At 40.7% G+C, this 24,893-nt stretch overlaps 1 protein-coding gene across 21 annotated transcripts in view; it reads right to left on the bottom strand.

The window, feature by feature from the left end:
- Positions 1-24,893, bottom strand: part of TSPAN4 (tetraspanin 4) — a 411,890-nt gene that overhangs the window by 245,109 nt on the left and 141,888 nt on the right. For all 21 annotated transcript variants that reach the window (XR_008431354.1, XM_053944928.1, XM_053944930.1 and 18 more), the window contains one exon: positions 19,420-19,499. Coding sequence is in view for 12 of the 21 variants with exons in the window: in XM_053944928.1 (XP_053800903.1) it covers positions 19,420-19,499 (80 nt within the window). In the remaining 9 variants the exon portion in view is untranslated. The remainder of the gene's footprint in view (positions 1-19,419; positions 19,500-24,893) is intronic.

Genomic DNA, 24,893 nt, shown 5'->3' with positions numbered 1-24,893 from the left:
TAACCAGGGAAAGTCACAAATTAAAGCAGCAATGTCAGTAGTCAGCTGGATGTAACTTGCCATCCATGAATGGGTTTAACCTTCAGGATGTCAGCAGATGAGAATCAGAAGTGACTCCAAAAAAATCACTATTACTTACTGGTGGTATTTTTGTCATTTGCCTGTTCTTACATAGGCACCATGTCTTGGCTATGATGATATTCTGGCACATCCATTTACAGTTTCCCCTGTTCTTGACAGTGCTCTGCCATTTCTGAGTGCATGCTGAGGCAGAATGCAAGACCAGGATGATCTCATCCCTCTGTTGAGCATTCAGCTCTGCAATTCCAGTAATAAAACTGAAGTGTTAAGCCAATTCCATGATCTTCTATTAGCCTAATGCAAGTTCTTGTAATGACCTGATTAATATAAGCCACCTCACTCCTTGTTGAAGAACAGGGAGACTTCTTCCCAGGGAAAACAAATTTGAGGTTTTTCATCATCTGTCAATGTACACGTGCCATGGTTCAACCCCAGCTGGCAACCATGTACCCCACAGCTGCCTGTCACTCCCACAACCCCACTATCCTGATGCAACTGGGAAGAGAAGCAGAAAAAAAATCAGAACTCTTGGGCTGAGAAAAGAACATTTCAATCACTGAAACAAAGCAAAACATTATAATCATACTAATGCAAATAATAATAGCAATATCAATAATTGCAATGGAAAGGAGAAAGAGGAATTAAAAGCCACAAGAAACACAAGTGATGCATAGCACTTCATCCCCCCACTGACCGATGCCCAGCCCATCCCTCAGCACTATTCACTGGCTCCAGGCCAACTCCCCCCAGGTTATATCCTGAGCCTGACATTCTATGGCATGGAACATCCCTCTGGCCAGTTTGGATCAACTGTCCTGGCCATGGTCCTTCCCAGTTTCTTGTGCACCTTCTTGCTGGCAGAGTGTGGGAAACTGAAAAGTTCTTTATTTAGAGTAAGCACTACATAGTGACAACTAAATTATCAGTGTTATCACCATTATTCTCATACTAAACCCAAAACACAGCACTGTGCCAGGTACAATGAGGAAAAGTAACTACTGCAGCTAAAAGCAGGGCAATGGGCAAAAAAAGAAGAAAGGCATTCAGCAGTATTTCCCTCAGTCATAATGTAAGAAGGGGCTGAAGAGTGAAGACATGCTCTGCAAAAGTCATCCATGCAAGTCACTTAGGAGTGCCACAGTTATCCTTCCTCAGTAAAATATTCTTGCAGTTGCCCCTCTGTTGAAAGCTTTCAATCTTGTGATATTTTTTTTTCAAGAGTAAAAGCAGAAGAACAAAATATTTGGGCAGAACATAAATATATTTTAGATGAAAATTAAAGACATCCCTTGCAATCAAAAAGAGAGAAGAGCTTTCCAGCAGATAGCTCGGGATAGCTGATGAAAAAAAAGTCTCTGCTGAAAATTCCCCTTTTGTACATCTTCTTAAGGTTTTATCATTCTCCCATAGAACATGACCAAATCCTACTGACTTCTGAGGAGGAAGGCCAAAGGTTAGAGCCGTTAGATGGCTGCACTTTGCTCCCTAGGAATTTGAAACTATCTCTATCTTGAGAAAGGCTGCATTCAAAATGAGTAATCAGAAGAGCCAAAGTCCTGGTATTTTCACATAACAATCAAATATAGAGAAAAGACAGCACAGTGTTATGCATTACATACACAGAGCCTGACATTTTCATTGCTACTGTCACCTACAGCTTAAGACTTTTTTTCTCTATAAATCAAGACAACTATTTTTTTTTATCCATTCAGAAGGAGGTCTAAACGCTATATTTCACAAAACAATGTCACAGTCGTCACACACTAAACACATCCATTTAATAAAAAGAGACGATTTTGTGGTCTACAAGCAAAAATCCAATCCCCAATCACTCCTGGGTGAGTCTCCTGTCATCTAACTTCTGATGTCCAGCCCGTGCTTTTCCACACTATTCCCAGTGACCTTGTTAGCACTGAAGAACAAGCACCTCTCAGATTTACCTGTTCTTGATACTGCCTCTAAGAGCAGAGAGATAACATCTGAAGGATATAAAACAAATTATTTGAGTTGGAAAGGAGCTACAACAACCATCTGATCCAACTGCCTGACCAGTTCAGAGCTGACCAAGTCAAAGCATGCTGCTAAAGGCATTGTCCAAATGCCTCTTACACACTGGCAGTTGTGGGGCATTGACCTCCTTTCTAGAAGCCTGTTGCAGTGTTTGACCATCCTCCCACTAAAGAAATGCTCCCCAATGTCCTGTCTAAGCGTTCTCTGGTGTAGCTTTGAACCATTCCCATGCATCCTATCACTGGATACTAGGGAGAAGGGATCAGCACCTCCCTCTCCACTTCCCCTTCTCAGGAAGCTGCAGAGAGCAACAGGGTTGCCCCTCAGCCTCTTTTTCTCCAAACTAGAAAAACACAAAGTCCTCAGCTGCTCCTCATAGGACATGCCTTCCAGCCCTTTTACCAGGTTTCATATCCTCTGGATCCATTCAAGGATCTTTCTTAAACTGTGGGGCCCAGAACTGCATGCTCTACTCAAGGTGAGGCAGCCCCAACACTGAACACACAGGGATGATCACCCTTTTTGATGGTCTGTTTTTGCTGTTTTTGATGCACCCCAGGATGGAATTTGACCTCTGGGCTGTCAGGGCACACTGCTGACTTCTGCTGAGCTGCTGCCAACCAGCACCCCCAGATCCCTACTGCTCTCCAGCCACTCCTCTCCCAATTTATACTTGTGCTCAGCATTCCTCGATCCCAGGTGCAGCATCCAGCTAAATTTCAGTTTGCCAAATATCATCCCAATAATGACAGCCCAATGCTCCAATCTATCTATATCCCTCTTGCAAGGCCTCCTGTCCCTCCAGAGAGCTAACAGCACCTCCCACTGTGGTACTGCCAGTGAATTTGCTAATGGTACATACAGTCAAATCCTGCATTCAGATCAGAATAAATAAACTGAACAAGCCTAGAGCTGAACCCTGAGGAGTGCTGCTGGTGGACAGCTGCCAGCTAGATGAAGCCCCACTCACTACAACCCCTTTGAGCTCTGCCCTTCAGCCAGTTCTTCAGCCAGCACAACATGAACCCCCTCATCCCACAGCTGGTCAGCTTGTCCAGAAGGATCCTGGGAAGGTACCAGTATCAAATGTCTTACTAAAATCCAGAAAAGTTACACATCTCCTGCCTTTCCTTCATCCACTAGGCAGGTGACCTTACCATACAAAGAGATGAAATTAATTAAAAAGGACTTTCCCTTTGTGAAACCATGCTCACTGTACCTGATGACTGCATTATTCTTTGAGTGCCTTTCAATACCACCCAGTATAATTTTCTCCATAGACTAACTAACCCTAACTAAGCAACTAACTTTTTCTTCCAGAAAAAGTTTAGACTAACAGGTCTGTAGACCCCCAGGTTTTCCCTCCTGCCCTTTTTGTAGATTGAAATAGTAAAGCAAATTAATGCCATAGATCATAATCTGATCTCAACATTGAATTTGCTAGGGTGTAATCCCTATCAGAAGGAAAATCTAAGTGGCAGCAAACAGGAGTGGAGTCTCGCTTTTTACCTAGATCTACTTCACAAGGGGTCTTTTACATCCATATTTTAAGCCCTATTTCACTTTCTCAGTGCCACCCGCACCCACGGTGATACTGCATTTCAATTTCCAACTTGCAAGACAGGGTTTGAAAATCACCTTCCTCCATAGTGAGTGGGAGGTTTTTTCCTGCTGGAAGCAGAGGACTGTATCAAAATCAAAGCGTAATATAAATTTCCACTGAACAACACAGTTTTTCCCCTTGGATTTGTCAGCTTTGTTTTGACTTTGTAATTAAAAGCTAATCTTGTAAAATGTAATTTTTAAAGCATTATTGTAATTTAAAATCATGAAAGATAGAATTGTTAAGATTGAAAAAAAAAAAAAACTCCAAGATCATCAAGTACAACCTTTGGCCTCATAACAGCCAGAGAGGGACTCTTCAGCAGGAACTGTGGTGACAGGACAAGGAGTAATAATAAAATAATTTCAAAATTGAAAGAGGGAAAATTTAGGTTAAGTATTAGAAGAAATTTTTTACCATGAGGGTGGTGAGACACTGGACCAGGTTGATTAGGGAGCTTATAGATGCCCCAACCCTGGAAGTGTTCAAAGCCAGGCTGGATAAGACCTTGAGCAATCTGATCTAGTGGAAGGTGTTCCTATCCATGACAGGGGGTTGGGACCAGATGATCTTTAAGGTCCATTCCAACTCCACAACATTCTATGCTTCTAGGTTGAATATTCTATGAGTCTGTGTCAACTAAACCACAGCACTAAGTGCTGCCTCCAGCTATTCCTTGAACACTTCCAGGAATAGTGACTCCATCACCTCTCCACGGAGCCCATGCCAATGCCTGGCCACCACCTCAGTGAGTAAATTCTTCCTAATGTCCCACCTGAACCTGCCCTGGCACAGCTTGAGGCCATTCCCTCTCATATGGTCACTGATTGCCTGAGAGAAGAGGCCAACCTTCACCTGAGTACAGCCCTTTCCAGGTTCCATTCCTTTCCTACACATGGGGCTATCCCCCGGAAACACCTATGTCATTGTCCTTGGTGGAGCTATGCAGTGGCAAATCTGGGGGTTTGTAGGTAAGCCTCTCATTTTGTTGTAGAAATCTGATCTTCAAAGAACGTCGCAGGCAGAATTAGCACACATCAAATTTTTGAGGCAGATTGTGACTGTTCACTCAGCTTCAGCTCATGGTTTCACTTAACGCAATAATGTTCACTCCCAAGCCTGGCACATGCATGCTGGGAGCAGCATCACTGGGCCGAAGCGAGAGCAACAGGTCCAGAGGACACAGCAGGCAGGGAGAGAATAGAGCCATTCTGCAGCCTTTCTTACCTGCAGTGTGCTATCCCCTGCAGCTCTCGCCTCTCGTGGCCCTGCAAAGCACCTGCCTGGCACTTCCTTCAAAATCCTCTAACTGGCAGAAACAGCACAGACCCAGCTTCCAAGCTGGGAAGTATGAAGATGTCAGCTTAACCAAACTGATATAGATCTAACACAGCAGCAGGACAGCTGAGGCTTTAAAAACAAAACAAAAAAAAATTCCCATCTGCTATCACGTTTACAAACTTTGACACCATTTCTGCCTGTTTTAGCTCAAGAACTTAATCAACCTTTCTGAACTTGTGGTTTTTAATTCTAATCTTCAAAGCACTACATGAAGACTAAAAGAACAGCTTATATGTTAAAAGAACACATTATATGTTTCTCAACACTCATCACTTTTTATTTTCTCAAACTAAACTGGAAACCCCCTCAAACAGGATCAGCATTTGAAGTGAAACATGCTATAAAATATGGAAAGAAGTTTTCCCATGGAAAGAGGAATGCAACCAATTAAAATTCATTACTCCACACATCTTCAAGATATTTGTTTCAACATCTAGATTGCATGGAAGTCCTCCCTGTAACAAAGTCACCTTTATGGATGCCATTATTTTACTTTAGGAGATAAAAGCAACCTTGCCATACAAAGGCTACTTGTCTGCATCATTCAAATATGTGTATATGATTTTTGGGCTCCGCTGACACCTCAAGCCTCAGAGAGTCTGGTGTTCATTTTGTTCAAAGTCAATGTCACTTGTCTGACAGTTCGTAAATTTTGTGTCTCATTTCTTGGGCAGGATTCCTCCCTTGTTATCTTTCAGTACCCAGAAAAAGATTGCTTTCGAAATTGAACTTTCTAAGTCAACCGCTTTCTTCCTGAGCAATCTCTAGAATGTGTGCCTTCGAGTTGAGGTGTTCTTTCCTTCATGCAGGGCACCTTGAGAGTCAATGCAATGAAATAAAACCCTGGCAGCCCACTGGCAGTGATGATGGTAACTCATAATGCAATGGAATTGCATAAGCATTCAGTATGCACACATACATCCATGCATTTAAACACACACCATATGCCTACAAACACCTGGGGCTGTCATTGCCACTTGCACACCTGGTATTACCAAATCTCAAATGAAATCAGAAAACTAGATGAAGCATAGCAAAGACAGTGAGTTAACTGCATGGCATTTCTGTTGCCAAGTTAAAGATTTAAGATTTACACTGTAGGTTCTGCACCATTCAGAATACTGAGCAGTACTGAACAGGGCAAGTGCAAGAGCTGGCACTTGCTGGTGCTTTGTAGGCATTCAAGCGTACAAGCATATTCATAAAGTACCTGGTTTTGTGCTCTGTTAGGAAAGTACAAGTTTAAACAACAGCTTAAGGTTAAGATATTGCATACAAAGCGTCACTGAAACCCAGATCTGAAGCCAAAGGAATTTCAAATTGTCTACAGACTGAACAACACTACCTTAAGTGAGCAGTTAGCTTGTGGAGGGTACTCAAGAGACTGACAAAACCTGTAGGATGCCATTCATTTACTCCTTCAGGGAACCTGACTATACCCAAATGGCTCACCACACCAACAACTGTAGGTGGACAGGGATGAACAGGAGATTCATCCTGGGAGGGAACCAAACCCCACTCCAAGCAACAGGTAGGAATAAATACTATAACAGAATACAGCAGCTTTGCAACTTTGTCAAAGATAGAGAACTAATCAGCCAGAATATACTATCTGGAATTGCATTTTCTTTCATTCTCAAGGTTTTCCCAAGAGGAAGTTAATACTGGACAGGAGACAAGGATTTGCAAGGAAATGTAATGCAACAAGTAATTAAAAATTAGCAAACATAGTTTTCTTGTTAGCAAATTAGATACAACAGCCAAATACTTGCTCCTCACAGTCCTAGCTTGTGAGATATTTCATACTGGGGAGGGTCTCAACTGGCTCAGCCATGTTCAAATTCAGGCTTCACCAAGCCTCCTGGAGACATTTATTTAAGAGCATCTTTGTACTTGCTGAATTCTTCACAGCACTAGGAGATGCTGGAGATCTTCTCACTTGGAAGGAAATTCTTCTAAATTGGAAAGAAGACACAACACCTTCTCATCATGCTGTCATATCGGATTTTGAACTCTTTTTGACACTAGATTGTGTCAAAAAAAGAAATAAAAATAAAAACGCAAACTGTCAGCTTCTGCAAAGCTTGGGAACTTTGTTTGAACTCAATTAATCTGGTTTAGAAACTATTCTCTTAACACCATCTGACATGCAGCAAAGAACAGAGGTTCTCAAAAGGAAAGCGGCTGTTGCCAAAGTTGGCCTTTGCTCCTCTTTCTTAGAGGCAAAAAACAGAATGGGGAAAAAAAGAAAAAGAAATAATACATCCAGAAACTATTAGGAGTATGAGGGACCACTGTACTCAAGGATTGTAAGAAATGAACATTGTGTTTCCACAGTCTGCTTTTCTACAGGAAAAGAGATATGTGTATAGACACATAATAAATACAAATATATTATGAAGAAAGTAAGCTGTCTTATCCAAAGTTCTGCTCAATGTTTGCTCGACTACAAGTAAGGCTGTAAAGTATCTTGACATTTTTCCAGATGTGATATCAAATTGGTTAAAAATTGGTTTTGTCACAATTAGCTCTGTCACAGATTTCCCACAGAACAAGGAGGCAGAGAGAATGTTTGGATTTCTCTCTGTTCAGAATGACTGATCTTCACAAGCATGTTTTTCTGTATCCTTGTACTACTAAATGTATTTCTGCTAACATACATCTAATGATGTGCCCCAAAGATTTTAAAGGAGGTGGTTCAGCAGGAGGTGGCAGCTCCATGGCCTTGGCTGATTTCTTTGCCCACATGCACTAGGTAAGAGGAGAAAAACTATACCCTCCTATACGTGCTTTATCCTCTCTTACCCAGACACCATAAGAGAGCTCTCCCATGCCTGGAGAGACTTATCAGCAGGGATATCTGAAATTAAAGACTCCACAATAAAGAATCTGGCCACCCTCTTCTGTCATTTCCAAGAAGATCTACTGCCCTCCTTGGGCTCTGCTGTCATGCCACCTTATGTTGACCCTGGCAATAAAGAGATTTCCCATTGTGATCAGACAATAAACATTATTAATTATGTGTTTGCCAAGGCAAGGGGCAAAGAAGCACTGATCAACCAGTGCATGTTAATGTCTGTGAGGATGTTGCAATTTAAGTCCAAGGGCTTGCCAGATGTACATCAAGGGGCATGGCTAACATCTGTCAGGAGAATCTCCATTTTTCTATCCCTTCACATTTGTAACAGAACTAGACAATAGCAAAATTACTCGTACGTAACAAGACTTTATTACTCAGAGTGCTTTAGAGAACACTCTTTATACCTATGGAAAGCTTCCTAACATGCTTGCAGCTTATTTTCTATATTTAGGCTTGAATACTGCAACTTCTGCAGGAATACTACCAAAAAAAAAGAGGTCAGTAACTGTTAAACAGAATTTCATTTGCTGTCATTTATCATATCAGGCTGCTTTTCAAAAGCCAGTATGAAATCAAGCTTGTTGAAATTCATCCATATGACAAATGCCTATTTCCCGTCTCTGCTTCAATTTGATAGTGACATGTCTGCCCTTATTAGAGTTAGTACCTGCTGAAGTAAAAAGAAAGAAATTCAAAATGGCAAAGAATGTCTAAATCTGTGCCACAGAGATGTCCAGAAATACTAACTAAAGAGCTGCCTAAACTCCAAAATGCAGGACAACCCAAGTATCTTCCACTTGCACATTATGAAAGTTTTAAAAAATACTGTGATGCTCTCTTCAGTCCTTCAGAAAGTTTCTATTAAACTACATAGCAATAGATACAATTATTTGGCAAAATTAACAAAAAAACCACCCCTGTTCTCAACACACTAGAAGCATTATTCAGTTGATATGAAGGAATTGTATAGATTTAACCTCAAACAAAATTTCAAACACCTCTGTAACAACAGAAAGATATGATGAGACTGAGGCTGTAAACAGACCTTTCATCTTCCAAAACCACTACAAACAGCATCAACACACTTTCAGAAAAGTTAAGCTTAAATTATTAAATTAATAGGAGCATAATATGCACCTGGACTATGAAAAGTACTTCCAGAACACCAAATTTCTTTGATAATTCCACTGGCATAACTAGTTCATAAATTCATGATATGGAGTAGATGACTCACTCTTAGCCTGCCTTTAGTGTCCTCATACTGTTAACTCTTAGAGCCATGATCAGATGAGAGCAGCTTTCATAATTATGATAGAGAGCATGAAGAGCAGGGGGTGGTGTTTAAATTAAACTTCAGCTACAATTTACCAGTCATATCAGGAGCTGGTATAAAATTGCAGCACTCTATTAAGGCTGTAGTTCCACATAATTATGTTTATTCACTGTACACTGATTTAAGAGAGCTAACTCTCCCTCCCAGCTCCAGTCTCCTCACAGCAGAGTCCACTTCCACCTTACTTAAGCTGACTTAGTTACTCTCAACACCACGCTCTGAACTAGAGCTGTGAAATCATACTGATAAAATAACGTAAACACAAATAAATGAAACTTTAATGAAGCTACTGTAACTTCCCCAGTTTTGAATCTGCTGTAATGAACCCTCTGCTGTTCATTAACTGTAACTATTTCTTGATTTTGGGAATGTATTTGTGTTTCTGTCATTTGTGTCTAAACACTGACTGCAGGGAGGCAGTGACATTGAAACAGACCATCACACTCATCAGCTGCTCACTGGGTGCAGAGTGTCAGGGTTATTTTGGTCAGTGCTATAGTCTAATATACGTATCACACTTCCCCCTTAGCATGAATGAAAGGTGAGGATGAACTCACATGTTTGCAGATAGTTTTAAACATATTAGAAATAGCAGAGTTATCACACTAAACTTCTGTGAACTTCATCCAAACAATAATGAAACTGTAAGGTCCACAGAGGTGAGCAGCATTTATATTTTTTTCAGTTTTAAATATTGCTACTCTGCCCTCAGCCTTGGCTACAGCAGAATTGAGGCCTGCACTCTTTCTTTGGGAACCTTGGAGAGAGCTGCTTTGGGGCTTTTTTGGGGGCTGAGACTCTACCATTTGGCCTCCAGCTGAGCTGCAGCATCAATCCTGGAGTGACAGCAGAGCTCACGCATTCAGCTCATGCCTTTAGACGAGCACAAATAATTCACAGGCCAGTGGGTAACTATGACAAATGGCAACCTCTGAGTGATGAAGGCCAAGTTCTCTACTGAAGTGAACAGGGACAGCATGGCAGGAAAGCCAGGGAAGCAGGGAGCCCAGCCTATCCAAAGTCACAGAGCAATTCCTGTATATTAACAACTACTCATTTTCATTTCATCAGAACCTTACAGCCTCTCCCTGTTTCCACTCCCTTTACTTCTAATTTTCTCTCCTTCAGTACTCTTACCTTGCCTTTTTCCAGTCTCTTCCATTCGACACATCTCATCCCCTCATGTATCACTTCACGGCATGCACTGACCTCCTCCTCTCATCTTCTGAGCCAAATATCCTTGTCTGACTGAGAGATATTTCCACATTTAAACTCTACAGTTATGAAAGAGATAGTGGCAAAGGGTGGGAGTTTGTGGAGTCAGCACACAGATACACAGTGCAGAGTTTCAATCTGTGCTAACACATTTTTAGATGGAGCATCGAGAAGATTGTTTGCTTCTGCTAGTTTAAATGAAATGAAGGGCCACAACTCTGAACCTGACTCATTACTGGGCAGAGTCTGAGCTACTTTAGGCAAGCAGTGAGGTACAGAAGCAATATCAGCTGTAATTGCTGTAGGTCCTGATATGCTTAGAAATTAATCAAAGAAGTTACTGCAGAATACTTTCAAGTGATTTCAAGAGTTCAATTTCTACATAGACACTCTTACCCCAGAACAAATGTCCTCATAGGGGATTATACCTATATAATTAATTTAAAGTAGCTTATTTGAGAAAAAGTCCAGGAGCAGACAGATCTTAGGATCTGGCTGATCACACAGTGAAAACTTTCCAATCCAATTCACTTTCCCTACAGCTTTGTTAATTTTGTTTCAACTTCATTTCAAGTCTTTACTGGCTACTTAGGTCACTTCCACTACAACCTGTGATCTTACAGAAGAAACCAGAAAAGGTAAAGTATCCACTGCATGGAGGAGAAACAGGGATAGGCAGGGCTATAGAGTACAGCATTTCCATCTCCAGCAATCAGACAAAGTACTCTGTGGTTGAAACCAGAGGGAGATCTCATGACACCAGGCATGGAGCTAATGTATGAAGCTGTAACAGAGTGGACTCAACACCAAGCAAGCAGAAGAGAGGGTGTGCTCCATGATAATATTAATCTCTTTTTTCCAAGTTGACCTGGGCTTAACTGAAGTAGACAGGTTTGAAGTTTGTTTCAAATCTCTTTAAATAGATGAAAGTCTTTGAATTGAAAAGACAGTGGATCGGGGCTTTCATGTGGCTCCTATCCCTCGCTGTGAGACTACACCCAACAGCCAAGAAATAAAAAGAAAGGTTCTGCCTCCTTACTATCTTGCACTCTCTTCTCTGTGCCTGGTGAAGTCCTGCTCAAACTGAGGGGGAGAAGAGTTTATCTGCTATTGTAACAGAAGGAAAACATCACATCTCATGCTTATAAAACCCTATTAATTTGAACACCACTGAGAAGTTCAAACTGCCAATAACTGTAATTTTCTTTTAAAGAAGATGGGCTTCATAGTGAAGAAAAGAAGAATTAGTTGCACTGCCAACCACCTCGCAAGACTTGTTTTTCCACCTGATTTATTTCCATCACAGAGTGTGCCTTGTGCAAACCTCTCTGTTCAGAGCACAGAGCTTTTTTACCTTCCCTTTTCCTGAACTCCAGGAAAGACTCCCCACCATGGTAATCTGCCCAGGTTACATTGGCAGAGCTCCAGAGGGCAAACAAATGCTGATCTAAACCATTCTCTCACAGACCGCTTGCTACACATCCATTCATGAGGAGTTCAGCAGAAAAAAAAAATATCAGTGATAACACTGACAACGTGGCACAATTCACCACAGAAGACACACAAAAAGCAGAGGTAAGAGATTTTTTTTCTGAAACAGATGTTCTGTGTACTGCAATCCCACTTAACTGCCTTTGGTAACACTTGTAATGCTTGAAAAACCATCATGTCAGAAATCCTAGCAGCTTCCAAATGTATTATACCCACTAGCATCACCTTTATGACATGTTTTCTTGGGGGGTCTCCAAGGAGTTTAGTTGTAGCTATACCACTATTTGTATTAGTGGCTAAAAACCCAGCTCAGACCCAATTGCTCCTTTTAGTACTCTCCACATTGTATCTTTGCAGCCAAGTATTTTCAAAAGAGCCCTTTACTCAAATTTTCAGAGGGGCTCTGGTGCACCACTTAGGCAGCTGAAGAGGGGAAGAGCCGTTAGAAATGTGCTTGGAGCTCTGCTGTTCATGAGATGACACCAAAGGTCAGACTTTTTTCAGTACCAAAGAGTGATACAGCATCCTAAGCACCTGAAAAACAGAGCCACGCATTTAAGAAACCAGGAACTGAGTTGGTAACTTTTGCCTCATTCTTCTGTAGCCACTAAATATACCCTAAATCAGAAACCAAATATTCAGTACCATCTCTGATCACATGAAGTTGTTCCTGTTTTTAGTCTCTTTACCCACTCTGAGCCAATCCTCTCAGCATTGCTTTCAGAAGCCTGATTTTATCTTTTTATCACTGCTGCTACAAGACAGCTGATTGCAAAGAACATGTCTGTAATGAAATCAGATGACCCAGAAAGAAGTGCTAACACCAGTCTAGATTAAAAAAACAAGTACAAGTAGACGTTCTCTCTGACTGCAGGCAGTCCATGCTAAAATGCTGGAGCAATACAGGAACTGTAAAACAAAGTCCCCTGAATCTGCCCATATGCCAGGTTGCTAAGCTTTCCTAAATTTTCCACAGGTTTAAACATGTGGGTGACCTACTTAAAACAATGTAATTAAAATAAGCAAGAATGTAATTATCTTTGCTATAAGAAGGCCTAAAGTTTTTCTATTCTTTTATCCTCAAAAAGCAAAAGCTTTCTTAGATGTATTGTTAAGACAAAGCAATTTACTTTTGCAGGTTCTAGCTTTAGACTCTTTTTAAAAATGTGGGTATTCGTCCACTGACATAAAACTTGCTTAATAATACATGCCTGCTCTACTTATTTGTTTCATTCGCCTTACAGTTTTCTCTAATACAAGGAAAGGTCCTTCATAAAAGAACAGATTTTTTATGTGCCAAGCCCAGGACTTGCCAGACTCTAAAAACAAGTGTAGCAGCACATGTCTTCATGCAGGCTTCTATTAACCAGATGCTTTTTATCTTCTCTGACTCAAAAGGGTGATGCAAAGTAAAATAGTGCTCTCACACACAGAAGACTTAAAATCCATCACAACTGGTTTTCCCTGCTTATCAGACTCCAAGCTTTTTCCCAGCCTCTCAATAAATACCTCCTATTCACAGTGTCTCCCAAAGATCATAATAAAATTAAATATTTATCTTGCATTCCCGAATGGAGTGTGCACACATGAAGATGGAATCAGGAAATCATGAAGCAGAGAGAACTGGACACAAGAAGGGCCATACAAAATCACCCAAAGCCATTAAATTTAAGAGATTTCAGCTGCTGTCATGCATATCTGGACTAGCTGAGGAAGAAGTTCAGTTTAAAAGAAGACCATATGAAACAGCTCTAATTCCTCCAGGTAAAAGGGATTTTTGTTAACATACTATAGTACCATTATAGTTCACACTGCCAACAGTACACATCCAGCAGCAATGCCAGTGAATATTTTAAATTACATCTGTCCTACTGTTCACAGCTAGGTCTGCTCTGGGAGCAGAAACCCAACACTCCAGCTGCTCCCTTCCTGCAGGACTTGTTCACACTGACTGCAGACACTGGGATCTTGGCAGTGCCAGAGCAAGACAAAGCTCAACCTCCATCTCCCATTTGAGAGGTAAGATGTGCAGGGCTTAAAACTGCTTTGTAGCATGGAAGAATAAGCAGCTTAGCACAGAGGGTCTGGGATACTGTTTGTAGTCAAATCCAAACCTCTTGAACACAAGGCCAGAATCCTCCTTTGCTGCAGAGCTGACACTCCAGTGTCAGACTTCACATTTCATAGTAAAAAAGTAATGAAAGGAGATCCCATATTTCCTAGTTAACATTTCAGCCTTTTAAAGGGTAATAAACCAGTATCTCCCTACAACAACAGATGAGCCAGAAAAATAAAATGTCAAACTACTTTAGAAATAAGCTAGTCAAGATAATAGAATGAATCTCTTGAGTAGCCATTAATAGCATTTGGCAAAGATGATTTCAGAGGACATATGATATCTAATACAAAAGGATGTACCATTTTTGTATCTCCCCTTTAAAATTAATTTAGTGCTTTAGTAAGAAAGATACCTGCTTAATATCTAAAACCTTCCCCACATTCTTAGGAGGAATGATACCACTAACAGTTCTATGAAAAAACCAAAGCAGAGGCTGGATGGTCAGACAGAGGGAGCCCTGTGCTGAGACTCAAGGCCAGGGATCCTTATCCCAGTTCTCCTACCAGCCAAGTGACTATGGGAACAAACTGCTTTCCCTGTCACATATCTGCAGCATGAGATTATCACATACTTCACGAAACACTGAGATGTATCTGTACAGAGCGTGCTGCAAGAGCTGTGTTTTTATTACTACCAAATTCTCTAGCTGCACAACTAACATAAAGGGAATAAAAACTTCATATCAACCAAATAAGCAGCTACGTTGTGAGTAAAACAGCAATATGGGATACAGACATATTTATTTGCTTGCATTGCTTCCTGTGAAACAAAGACAACAGTCAGAGCCCGTATTAACAATTACTCGGCATCACAAAACAAAGAATATATCAGCTAGACCTAACTTTTCCTATTGTGCTTTCTGAATGACTTGCCATTATCATCATAATACAGCATGAAAAATACTGCATTCTTCAGCTTCTATTTTTTGATTAACCAGGTGCTCTGGGAATTTCTGTCTATCCCCATTTGTAATTACTAGTTTTTATTGACATTTTCAATGTGGCTTGCTGGCAATGAAATGTATTTGGAAAGAAAAAAACTTTTTTTCTTCCATAGAAATGACTTATTTTTTAAAAATAAGCCAGACCTGTAAGGTTAAAAACCTAATTCTGATCCTTCCTTCTGCCTAGTTCTGATTAAGTTTTCCTCATTTTCCAGTGGCTCTGAAGAGAATTGGAGAAATTCACCATTTCTCATAAGGCAAGTGGGAACTTTGGAGAAGTTTGAAGTAGGATAATGAAAGCCCTTGCAGCAAGTCTTTCATAATATCAGTTATCCTCCAGGTACCCAGCCCTCTGAGCTGGAAGGCAGGGATGGGGAGCAGAATTCAGAATTCCCTCATAATTCAGGAGAACAGCTCAGTGACCTGCTACACATCTAGACATACACAAGGCTATAGGCCCTGACAGGATTCACCCAAGGGCACTTGAAGAGTTTGCCAAGCCACTTCCAACCATTTGTCAGCTGTTCTGGTGAACCAGGGACCTCCCAGCTGACTGAAGTCAGCAACGGTAATGTCCATCTACAGAAGGGTGGGAAGGAGGATTTGGGGAAGGACAGACCTCTCAGCCTGACCTTGGTACCAGGGAAGGTCATGGAGCAGATTGTCCTGAGTGCCAGCATGTGGCACATAATGGACAACCAGGGGATCAGGCCCAGCCAGGATGGGTTTCTGAAAAGCAGCTGGTAGGCTGCTTGACCAACCTGATCTCCTTCTATGACAAAGTGATCTGTTTAGTGGATGATGGAAAGGCTGTGGATGTGTCTACATGGACTTTAGTAAAGCCTTTGACACTGTTTCCCACAGCACTGTCCTGGAGAAGCTGGCTGCTCATGGCTTTGGGTGGGTGCATCGCTCACTGGGTAAAATCCTGACTGGATGGCTGGGCCCAGAGGTGGTGGTGAGTGGTAGGCAACAAGTGACAGGATGAGAGGAAATGGCCTAAAGCTGCACCAGGACAGGTTTAGATTAGATATTAGGAAAAACTTCTTCACTCAAAGGGTGGTCAAGCATTGGAATAGGCTGCCTAGGAAAATGCTGCAATCATCATCCCTGGAAGTCTCAAAAAATGTGTAGATGAGGCACCCCAAATGACATGGTTTAGTGGTGAACACAGTGGTGCCAGGTTACTGGTTGGACTAGATGATCATGAAGGTCGTTTCCAACCTTAACAATTCTATGAGTCTAAGTGCTGGGGGATGCAATAAGCAAAGGAAGGCTGAGGAAGGCATTTTTGAGGGCTGTCTTGCACAATGCAGTTCTCCCCTTGCTTGAAGTGCACATAGATAAGCAGTGAGAATCTCTGGATTTGCAAATCTTTTCCCTGGTCCCAGATTCCTGGTCCTCTGCGTTCACTATTTGGGCTAAAAATCAGAGTTTCACCTTCAGGACTTCCACTGCCATTCATAGCTGGAAAAGGGCTTTTCAGAGAGAGATTTTTTTCACTTCTTATTGATTACTGCTGTCAAAGGAGCCTGTAGGTTTTCTCCATCCTGTCAGCCCTAAGGTGTTTAGTATGGCAAACCAGCCTCCTTGTCAGCAGTAAGGCAAGAAGCAGGAAGAGCTAAAGAAAAACAAACGCTGGCAGGGAAAGCGAAGCATTATTCCTCTCCACAACAACTCCACTCCTAACATCAGGCATGCAGGCAGAAAGCAGTTTCATGGCACAAAGATCCTTTTAAATCCCTCAGAATCTACAACCTGACAGCTTCTGGTCTAGACTCCTTGTCTGTGTGCAAGTACTACACTGACACAGGCAGCCTTTCCCCCCTCTTTGTGTCAGGAAAGGAGCACCACCACAGTGTGCCACTTCTCCACAAGGTCATCTCCTTGTCTGTACAGCAGAAGTGACTATTCTGGTTAAATCTCACCTCCCTGTGACAGCACACTTGAGATAACAATTCACACTACCTGATTTCCATGGTGAAATGCTACCTGGGAGACTCACATTTCTTTTGTATGAAGTACAAACATTTACTATATGCATAATCAAACACATTCACTGTCAGCCCAAACAGATGCCCCCAGCACTTATTCATCACATTTACCCAAAAGGCCCTACACCAGAAAAAAAGCACTCCTTAGTGTGTAAAGACCACCTTGAAGACTCAGTATAAGAAATTTCTGTAGAGGAACAGATTTGGCTTAATGTTTTTTTCCTGCACACTTTATACAGCAGTACTGTGCACAATGCTGTAAGGATGAGCAAGTAAACATGGTCTTAAGAGTTGTATCCTCCAAATCATACAGTCATCCTGTGCGAATATTTACAGTAACAAAGAAAACAAAGAAGCCTCCCACTCTTCTTCAAATCTTGCCTGGAAGCTCTGCAGAGTTAAACATATAACAATACAAAATCAACAAAATCACTAATCATGAATAAAATTGGGTCAGTCCAACTGCTGAAGGTTTATGCTTGCTGCATCTCCTTGGCCTAGACCTGTAATTCAGTTTGAGAGCTGAAACAAAGTTGTTCAAGTTTTGATACAGTAATTCAATAAATAAATAAATAAATAAATAAATAAATAAATAAATAACACCTAGTTCAATTAAACACTATATTAGTGGGCAAATTATGGGCACACTACCAACAACTACACTACCTGCTCCATTTAATTGCAAAACCTATATGGACAGAACAGCCCTTTTGAGGGGCTCGTGTAACAACAGGTACTTTAGTTTTCACAGACAAAATGAAGGGAGAAAAAGTAACAAGAAGAGTTATTTTCTACCATAAATCACTGAGATTTTATTCATTCAATTCGATTGACACAGGGTAAGGTTAACAATATAGAACAGATCTTAATTCCACTAGTAACTTAACATGGAAGTTATAGATTCAAAGATACATATCAGAAACAAAGAAAATACATTTTAAAAAGTGGGGGGAAACAAAGAAACAAAGAAACCCCAAACACCATAAAACCAAAGCAATCCAAGTGCTGGAGACCTAAGAGCAGGAGGAGAAGAATTACTGAAAATCAAGCAATGTAAAAACTCCTGAGAGACACCACCCTTTTTAGGGTGTGAGATTAACCAAGTCAAAAGTTGGTATCAATTAACATCAGGGGACTTCAATTCCACTTCACACTATGGACCTTGAAAATCCTCAATTTACCTGTGCTGCAGAAGTCCACAAACCTACATGGACTGAAATAATCACCTGCAATTCCCAGTGAAAAGGGACACCACGTAATGGTGATTGTTTCTCTGTCTTCAGTAGCTTGCAAACAGTGAGTACTTGCTATTTGCTATCACCTGTATTTTCTTTTAAACTGCAAGCCAGAAAATATCTTTCTTTCTAGATTTCTGACAAAATCTGACTTTCCTCAGGTTGGGACTGGTCACTCTGTCACCGGTCACTCTTTAAAGGAAACCAAAATAGGAAGTATTTTAAATAAAATAAAGGGGAAAGACTGAGTCTCTACTGAAAAGCTTCACCACTTCAGATATATCCACTTGGAAGTTATTACAGTGTTTTATTTCCAGCTTTAGTCTTCCAGAAGATTCAGAAATATTTTTCCCAACAGGGCTTTAGAAGGGACTGAACATAAACACCAATGCATCATCATCTTCCTTTCTGCCTACTTCAGGAGCTGCACTCTGTGAGATTATCCCAAATTTATCTCAGTCTCTCAGCCATTTGTTGCTGGGTGATCAACTATATAGGTACAGCAACTCTGTCAGGTGCTGCAGCATCTCTTTTTTTAATCTGTTTATCTGTCCTTTCCTTCCCATAGTGTGTTCTTCTACACCTTCGCTGTTCTTATAACATGATTTCAAGGACTGGACCTGGGTTTTTTTCCTATTCAAAATACATATGCTGTGCATAAAAAATTCAGATTTGGGGGAAAGAATGAAGACTGGCAGATTCCATGCATGACTTTGTGTTTTATTTATTATTTCAAATTTTTTTTTCTTAAACAGTGAATTCTCATACTATATCAGCATTTGTCATAAATCAAACAAACTAAAAAAAAAAGTGATCTAAGTATGAAAGAATACAGCTGTTCTCAGTATTCAGGTAAACAACAGCCACATCATATGAAGTTAGTTTGCCAGTAAGAAAAAACAGAGGATCCTGGCCTAATAATTAAATTCCCACTTCAGTCCCCTCACACAAAGAGCTCAGCACAATGTCTTTCCAGGCCACCACACCCCAGAGAAAAGAAGGAAACACAACCCACATCAGCAGTAAGCAACATCTCCTGGTACCAGTCTGATCCATTATATTAACTGTACTATTTTCTGCAGATTGTCATTTCTACTCTCTACAAAGCTATTCACCGAGGCCTGCAGCTGAAATGTAATTATCTACTCAGAACATTATTTCAAATCAATAAACTGATCACAACTGCTCACGCACCTGATGGAGGAGCTGGAGCTTAGAGCACTTGATGTGATCCCAGTTGACAAGGTGGCCTCTGCAACCAGCACACTGGGGACCTGCAAAACAAGAGCCTGTGTGTCAGAAGTTGCATGTCTTTTACAAAATACAAGGGAAAAAACTCTTTCTAACCGTGCCTTTGAGAAGGACAAAAGAGACTCCTGCTCATTAACTATGCTAAACCCACTGTATTGACACCTAATAGAGAAATACCTGGCAAGGTGGGACTGTAAAGGATGGTGCATGATACCACAGCTTGGCTCCTGAAGTCATCAGAATGACAACACCCACCAATGGCAGCAGGAGCAGAGCAAGAGGGAGACATCACATTCGAAAGCTGGTGGGATCATGTTCTTCATTCTCGATGGGATTTAAGCTCCTTTGTCCCATAGGCACTTCTGAACATCACACATAGCATGTTTCCATTTAGGCCTATGTTCAAGCACTTCATTAGAACAGGGCAGCATTATATACTGCTGATTTTTTTTTTGTATAACCACAGAAAATAATTTTTCATTTATAGCTTTAAAAGAAAGCACAGCTCTCCCCAAAACCTCATACATACAGAAATTGAAAAGATTTTATTAAATTTATTAAATTTTAAAAATTAAAAAATAAAAGAACCCCATCAGTAGAACAGCAAAAGGCATCATTAGTGGGACTATACTGTACAGAAGAATGAAGTAACTGCATATTGCACTGGGCAAGACAAGGCAGATGTAAAATTAAACCTCCATCTCAGATCAGGTCATTGCCCACATGATGCCCTGAATTAAAACTTAACTTCACAGAATCTCAGGCTGGTTGGGGTTGGAAGGGAGCCCTGGAGGACATCTGATCCAACTGTCTGGTTCAGGCAGAGACACTCAGAGCCGGTTGCCCAGAATGGTGTCAGACAGCTTTTAAATATCTCCAACCACAAGGCTGCACCACCTCTCCAGGCAGCCTGTGCCAGCACTCAGTCACCCTCACAGCAGGAGTATTTTCCTGATGTTCAGACAGAACTTCCTCTGTTTCAGTCTGTGCTTCTGTTCCTGTCACTGGGCACCACTGAAAAGAATCTCACTCCTTTCTTCTTTGTACCCTCCCTTCAGCTATTTATATAGAATGATAAGATTCCCCCTGAGTCTTCACCTCTAAAAGCTGAATAGACCCAGCTCTCTCATCTCAGCCCTTCTCCATAACTCATCTCTCTGGCACTTCACTTCCATCATGATAAGACTCACATACAAATGCACACTGCTTCCCCACTGCACATGAAATCTCATCAAAGCCCACAGGACACTTGGCAAGTGCAGATGTTAGATCCCCTTCTAATGCAAAGTGCCTGGGAATCAACACCCCAGTAACTTGCTACCAGCAGGTTTTAGTAAAAAGGAGACATGGTCACACTTCCCTTGTTCCAGGAGCCCAGAGAACTTGAGAAGAAATGATGAAACAAGTGCTATGGCTCTATTCATGCGTCTCATCCCCCACCACCCCAATCATGGACTGGCTGAAAGACTTTGAAGGGCAGGCTTTTAAGTGAAGAATGTTATAAGCAGAGTAAGAAGTGGTTTTATGCCAATGCAATTACTTCCATAGTTACTAAGGCAAAATTAATATACTTGGAGTAAACAGAAACCACCAGGAATGTACAATTAAGAGTCCAGATTAAACCTCAAAGACAAGATGCTTAAAGACCTAACAGCCTGACTGAAACCAATGAGATCAGAGAGAGATCCAACTCTTTCAAAAGGCCTGCAAGGCTTTTGATGCTTCTTTTACCAGTAGGCTTTCCCTGCGTTTTGGTTCACAGTCATCCAAAAGGGTGAACTCCAAACACCTGTTTCAAGTGAAGAGGATGACACTGGAGAATGCCCTTTATTCAACCAGACAGACTCCATAGGAACAAACATAGATGTTCAGCACTCCTGTCTTCTACTTCATGAGTTTAAAAAAAACCTGCATGGTCTAATTACTGAATAAATGAACAGATTAATTAGATTAGACAGTCAGAAGAAATCGGGCCATTCCTTCCCATTTAAGCACACACTCAGTACAGGAGATATACCAAGAAGGAAAAAAAAATCTATTGCATAAATTAAACAATTCAAGTACAGCACTAGAAGATCTTTCAGGAAAGAAGTGATTCTAGATGAGAAAGGACACTATGAACTACTGATTGCATCAATATGTCCTTACTCACTTCTGAACACTTCTGCTGCCTAGAACAGCATTACTGTGTCAGGCACGGCTCCTGAAGTGCCATCCAAGGTGCAAAATCTGCTCTCCCTCATAATGTCTTTTATCCAAATTGCATTCATACCACAGGAACAGATTATTCACAACTGGGAAAATGCATCCAAAGTCTATTTTCCGGCAGCTTTTAAGAGAAAACTTTATAGAAGTGAGGCATGAATGGAGATCATCTTGGGAGAGTGCTATGTAATAAAAAGGACCTCACTGGGACAAATGTGTCTTTATTTTTATTAGAAAGAAGAGAATCCCATATTTGTTCCAGTCTCAAATACCAAAAGTAACAAAACAAACAAAAATTTGAGTAAACTTATAGGTGGAGGAATTGTTTCTACAATGTTTCTGCTTTGCTTCCAAGCCAAGAAAGTACGTGTATGTCTTCTGTATACTTGATCTAGCTTGATTTATAGCAGTAGAGAGAATTTGCTTGACCTAATGAACTCTCAGAGATCACCACAACTTTAACTCTTTTGCTATAAATCCTTCCCTGTTTTAGCACCGTGATCTACATATAAAAATACAACTGACCAGACACATAGCCCAGAAATAAATTCTGAACTTTTGCCTGAAGCCGAGGAGAAGTTCTGCTGCCCACTTAATGAAACATATCTATGGGCAACAATGCTAAAATGTAAAACTTAAATAATTATAAAATTATGATAAATAAATTAATAGAATAGAAATCATTATTAAGATCTAAAATATATTTCTTCTCTTTTCATTTATCTTTTTGTTTTATAAACTTAATTTTTTCATGTCTGCCAGAAAACTAGATAACAAGGAATGTCAGATCCATGTTGTTGAAAGTGTCTAAAACCATAATGACCCCATCAAAACACTGATCACAAAGTTCTTTTTTTAACTTTTTCATTTAACTTTCAAAGAATAAAAAACTTGAGGTCTCTTTGTTGTCATAATCCGGAAGCTCTGCTAGCCCAAGACCGTGGCTGTTGATTTTTCACTGAGGTTAATTCACATTATTGCACAGAACAAGCTCAAGGCCAGTGCAACTTCAGGCTTACTTGACATCAATTACACTGTGACGTTTCAAACTCTTGCTACAGAAACTCCCTTCAACAAAAAATTAAGTGTCTGAGCTTGTGATTATGTATTCATCCTAACAAGTCCCAGTTAAAGCAAAAGGGGTGTAACGTCAAAAAAAATGGTTCTGTCCCTTTCTTTGCTTGGTGTTCATTTAAATTCTGCCTGTCCTGGAAGGATGAAAGTGCTGTAGATGTTTTGAAAGATTAAATCAGAGTTTACTCAATAGCACTGCAGTCAATACTTTCTTTAATCAAATAAAATAATATCTTAGGAACATATATAGTGGATTTTTTTTGTATGAAAGTTTCAATAGCATTTTTAAAAATGCATATCCAGTGCTGACACTGAAATATATCCAACCATCTTAGAATCATAAATAATAACTTTGAAAGCCTTGTACAAAGGCAAATTCCTTGCTCTTCTGCAGCCACTCCAACTCATACAAAGGAGCTCAGTTTTCAGTGGGAAGAAAAAAAGTATCACCAACACAAAACAGACATCTGAAGGGCAGTGGCAGTACAGCCAATGTTAAACAGATTAGATTAAATAAATTATATTTTCATCATGTCCTAAGTGCAACAAACAGGACAGTCTGTTTCCTGGGAGGGAAGACATCCCTAGCTCAAGACCTCCCTGCCTTGGTACACAAGGTTCCGCCTTGGCTGAAATTTGGGATTAAGAGGAGGTCTGAATCAGCTACCCAGGACAGCCACGCAACTGAAAGGAGTGGTAAACTCTCCAAATGCAGATTAGAAAATACCTGAATGCCAGCCATGTGAGCCACAGTCCTTGCCCTTGCAGCTGGAGAGAAACTCTAATGAGCATAATCTTTGCAGGTGTGTCTCACCTGTGAGTCTGTTTTTAAGCAACGAGGATCACATCAGACTCACACACACATCTGACACAACAGTCATTCATTACCTCCTCATCTCCCCTGATGGGTGACACTCCTTACCAAAAGAAGCTTTGTCAGAAAACAACTTTTTCAAAAACAGTGGCAAAAACTGAAGGCTCTATTTTTCACCAAGACTCAAAATCAGTACATTTTCCAGTCCTTTGTGAAACATTTATTTTCAGCATTATTAATTGCATTGTTCTCATTTCAAGGGAGAAATGATTGACAAAATGCTTTACCACCAATAAAGAATCACTAATTCTGACATTTATGTGGAAAAAGTGACTATCAAAAGAGTCATTTTGGTGTAAGAATTTGACAGCTCATTGACAACACCCCACCCCACCCCTGCTGTGTCCATGGAAGAGCCTTGATGGTGCTGTCTGCTGCCTTAAGACAGCATCATCTATAATGCCTACTACCAAAAGGCAGCTTAAAGCCTGGGGTATATCAAAATCAATTGAATCTGGAATTTCTCAGTGCATGGCCTCCTGTAGTTGATTTTTGCCTTCTCTGTATATCCTCATCTCGCTATTTGCAGAGATCCTCAGGGAACACATTTCTCTGCTCTGCATCTCCTGAAGCAACAGAGCAGAAAGAGAAAAGGACTGAATTGTCTTTCTTTCTTTCCCATGACAGAAATATCTCTACTCCTGACAGGCTGCATGGTAGCAGAATGCTGCAGTCAACTATTTGATAAGAGAAGGTAGGAATGATGAGCTTCACAGCCTCCCAAATCCAACACAGACATCTAATTACGTTATCCCTTACACTGCATATTAGCTTGGCACAGAAATTTGTGTACAGATTGTTTTTCTGTATACAAATTGTTCACAAGTAAATAAGATTAGAGCCAGGGCTGGGAAAGCTCATTCCCCAAATAATAAATTCCAGCAGCTCAAACAGAGATCTTATTCCATGGAGAATAGGACAGTACTGACTGACGAGAAGTCACTCAGCTTCACCCTCAAGCAACTCATGTAGCTGAGGTATTCCAGAGAATAAATCTGTATTTGATCTTCTCATATTTTCTCATTAGATATAATTTAGCAACAAGTATGCCTAAACTGTCCAGAAGCCAGCACAGTCCTGAGGAAAACAACCTTACATCAGGCTTCTGAAGGTTGCAGGAGCAGATACAGAAATGAGACTGCAAGGAAGTAAGGATATTACTCCTGTCCTCAGAGACCCAGCAGACTTCAGAAAAATTACAAGGGCCTTTCACAACGCATTCAACTTCAGCACGTTAAATCAGAAAGATTATAAAATGTCAAGG

Source organism: Vidua chalybeata, chromosome 6 (assembly GCF_026979565.1).
Source record: "Vidua chalybeata isolate OUT-0048 chromosome 6, bVidCha1 merged haplotype, whole genome shotgun sequence".
Lineage (NCBI taxonomy): Eukaryota > Metazoa > Chordata > Aves > Passeriformes > Viduidae > Vidua > Vidua chalybeata.
The sequence above is the reverse complement of the archived record's forward strand: the minus strand, read 5'-3'. Positions and strand labels throughout refer to the sequence as shown.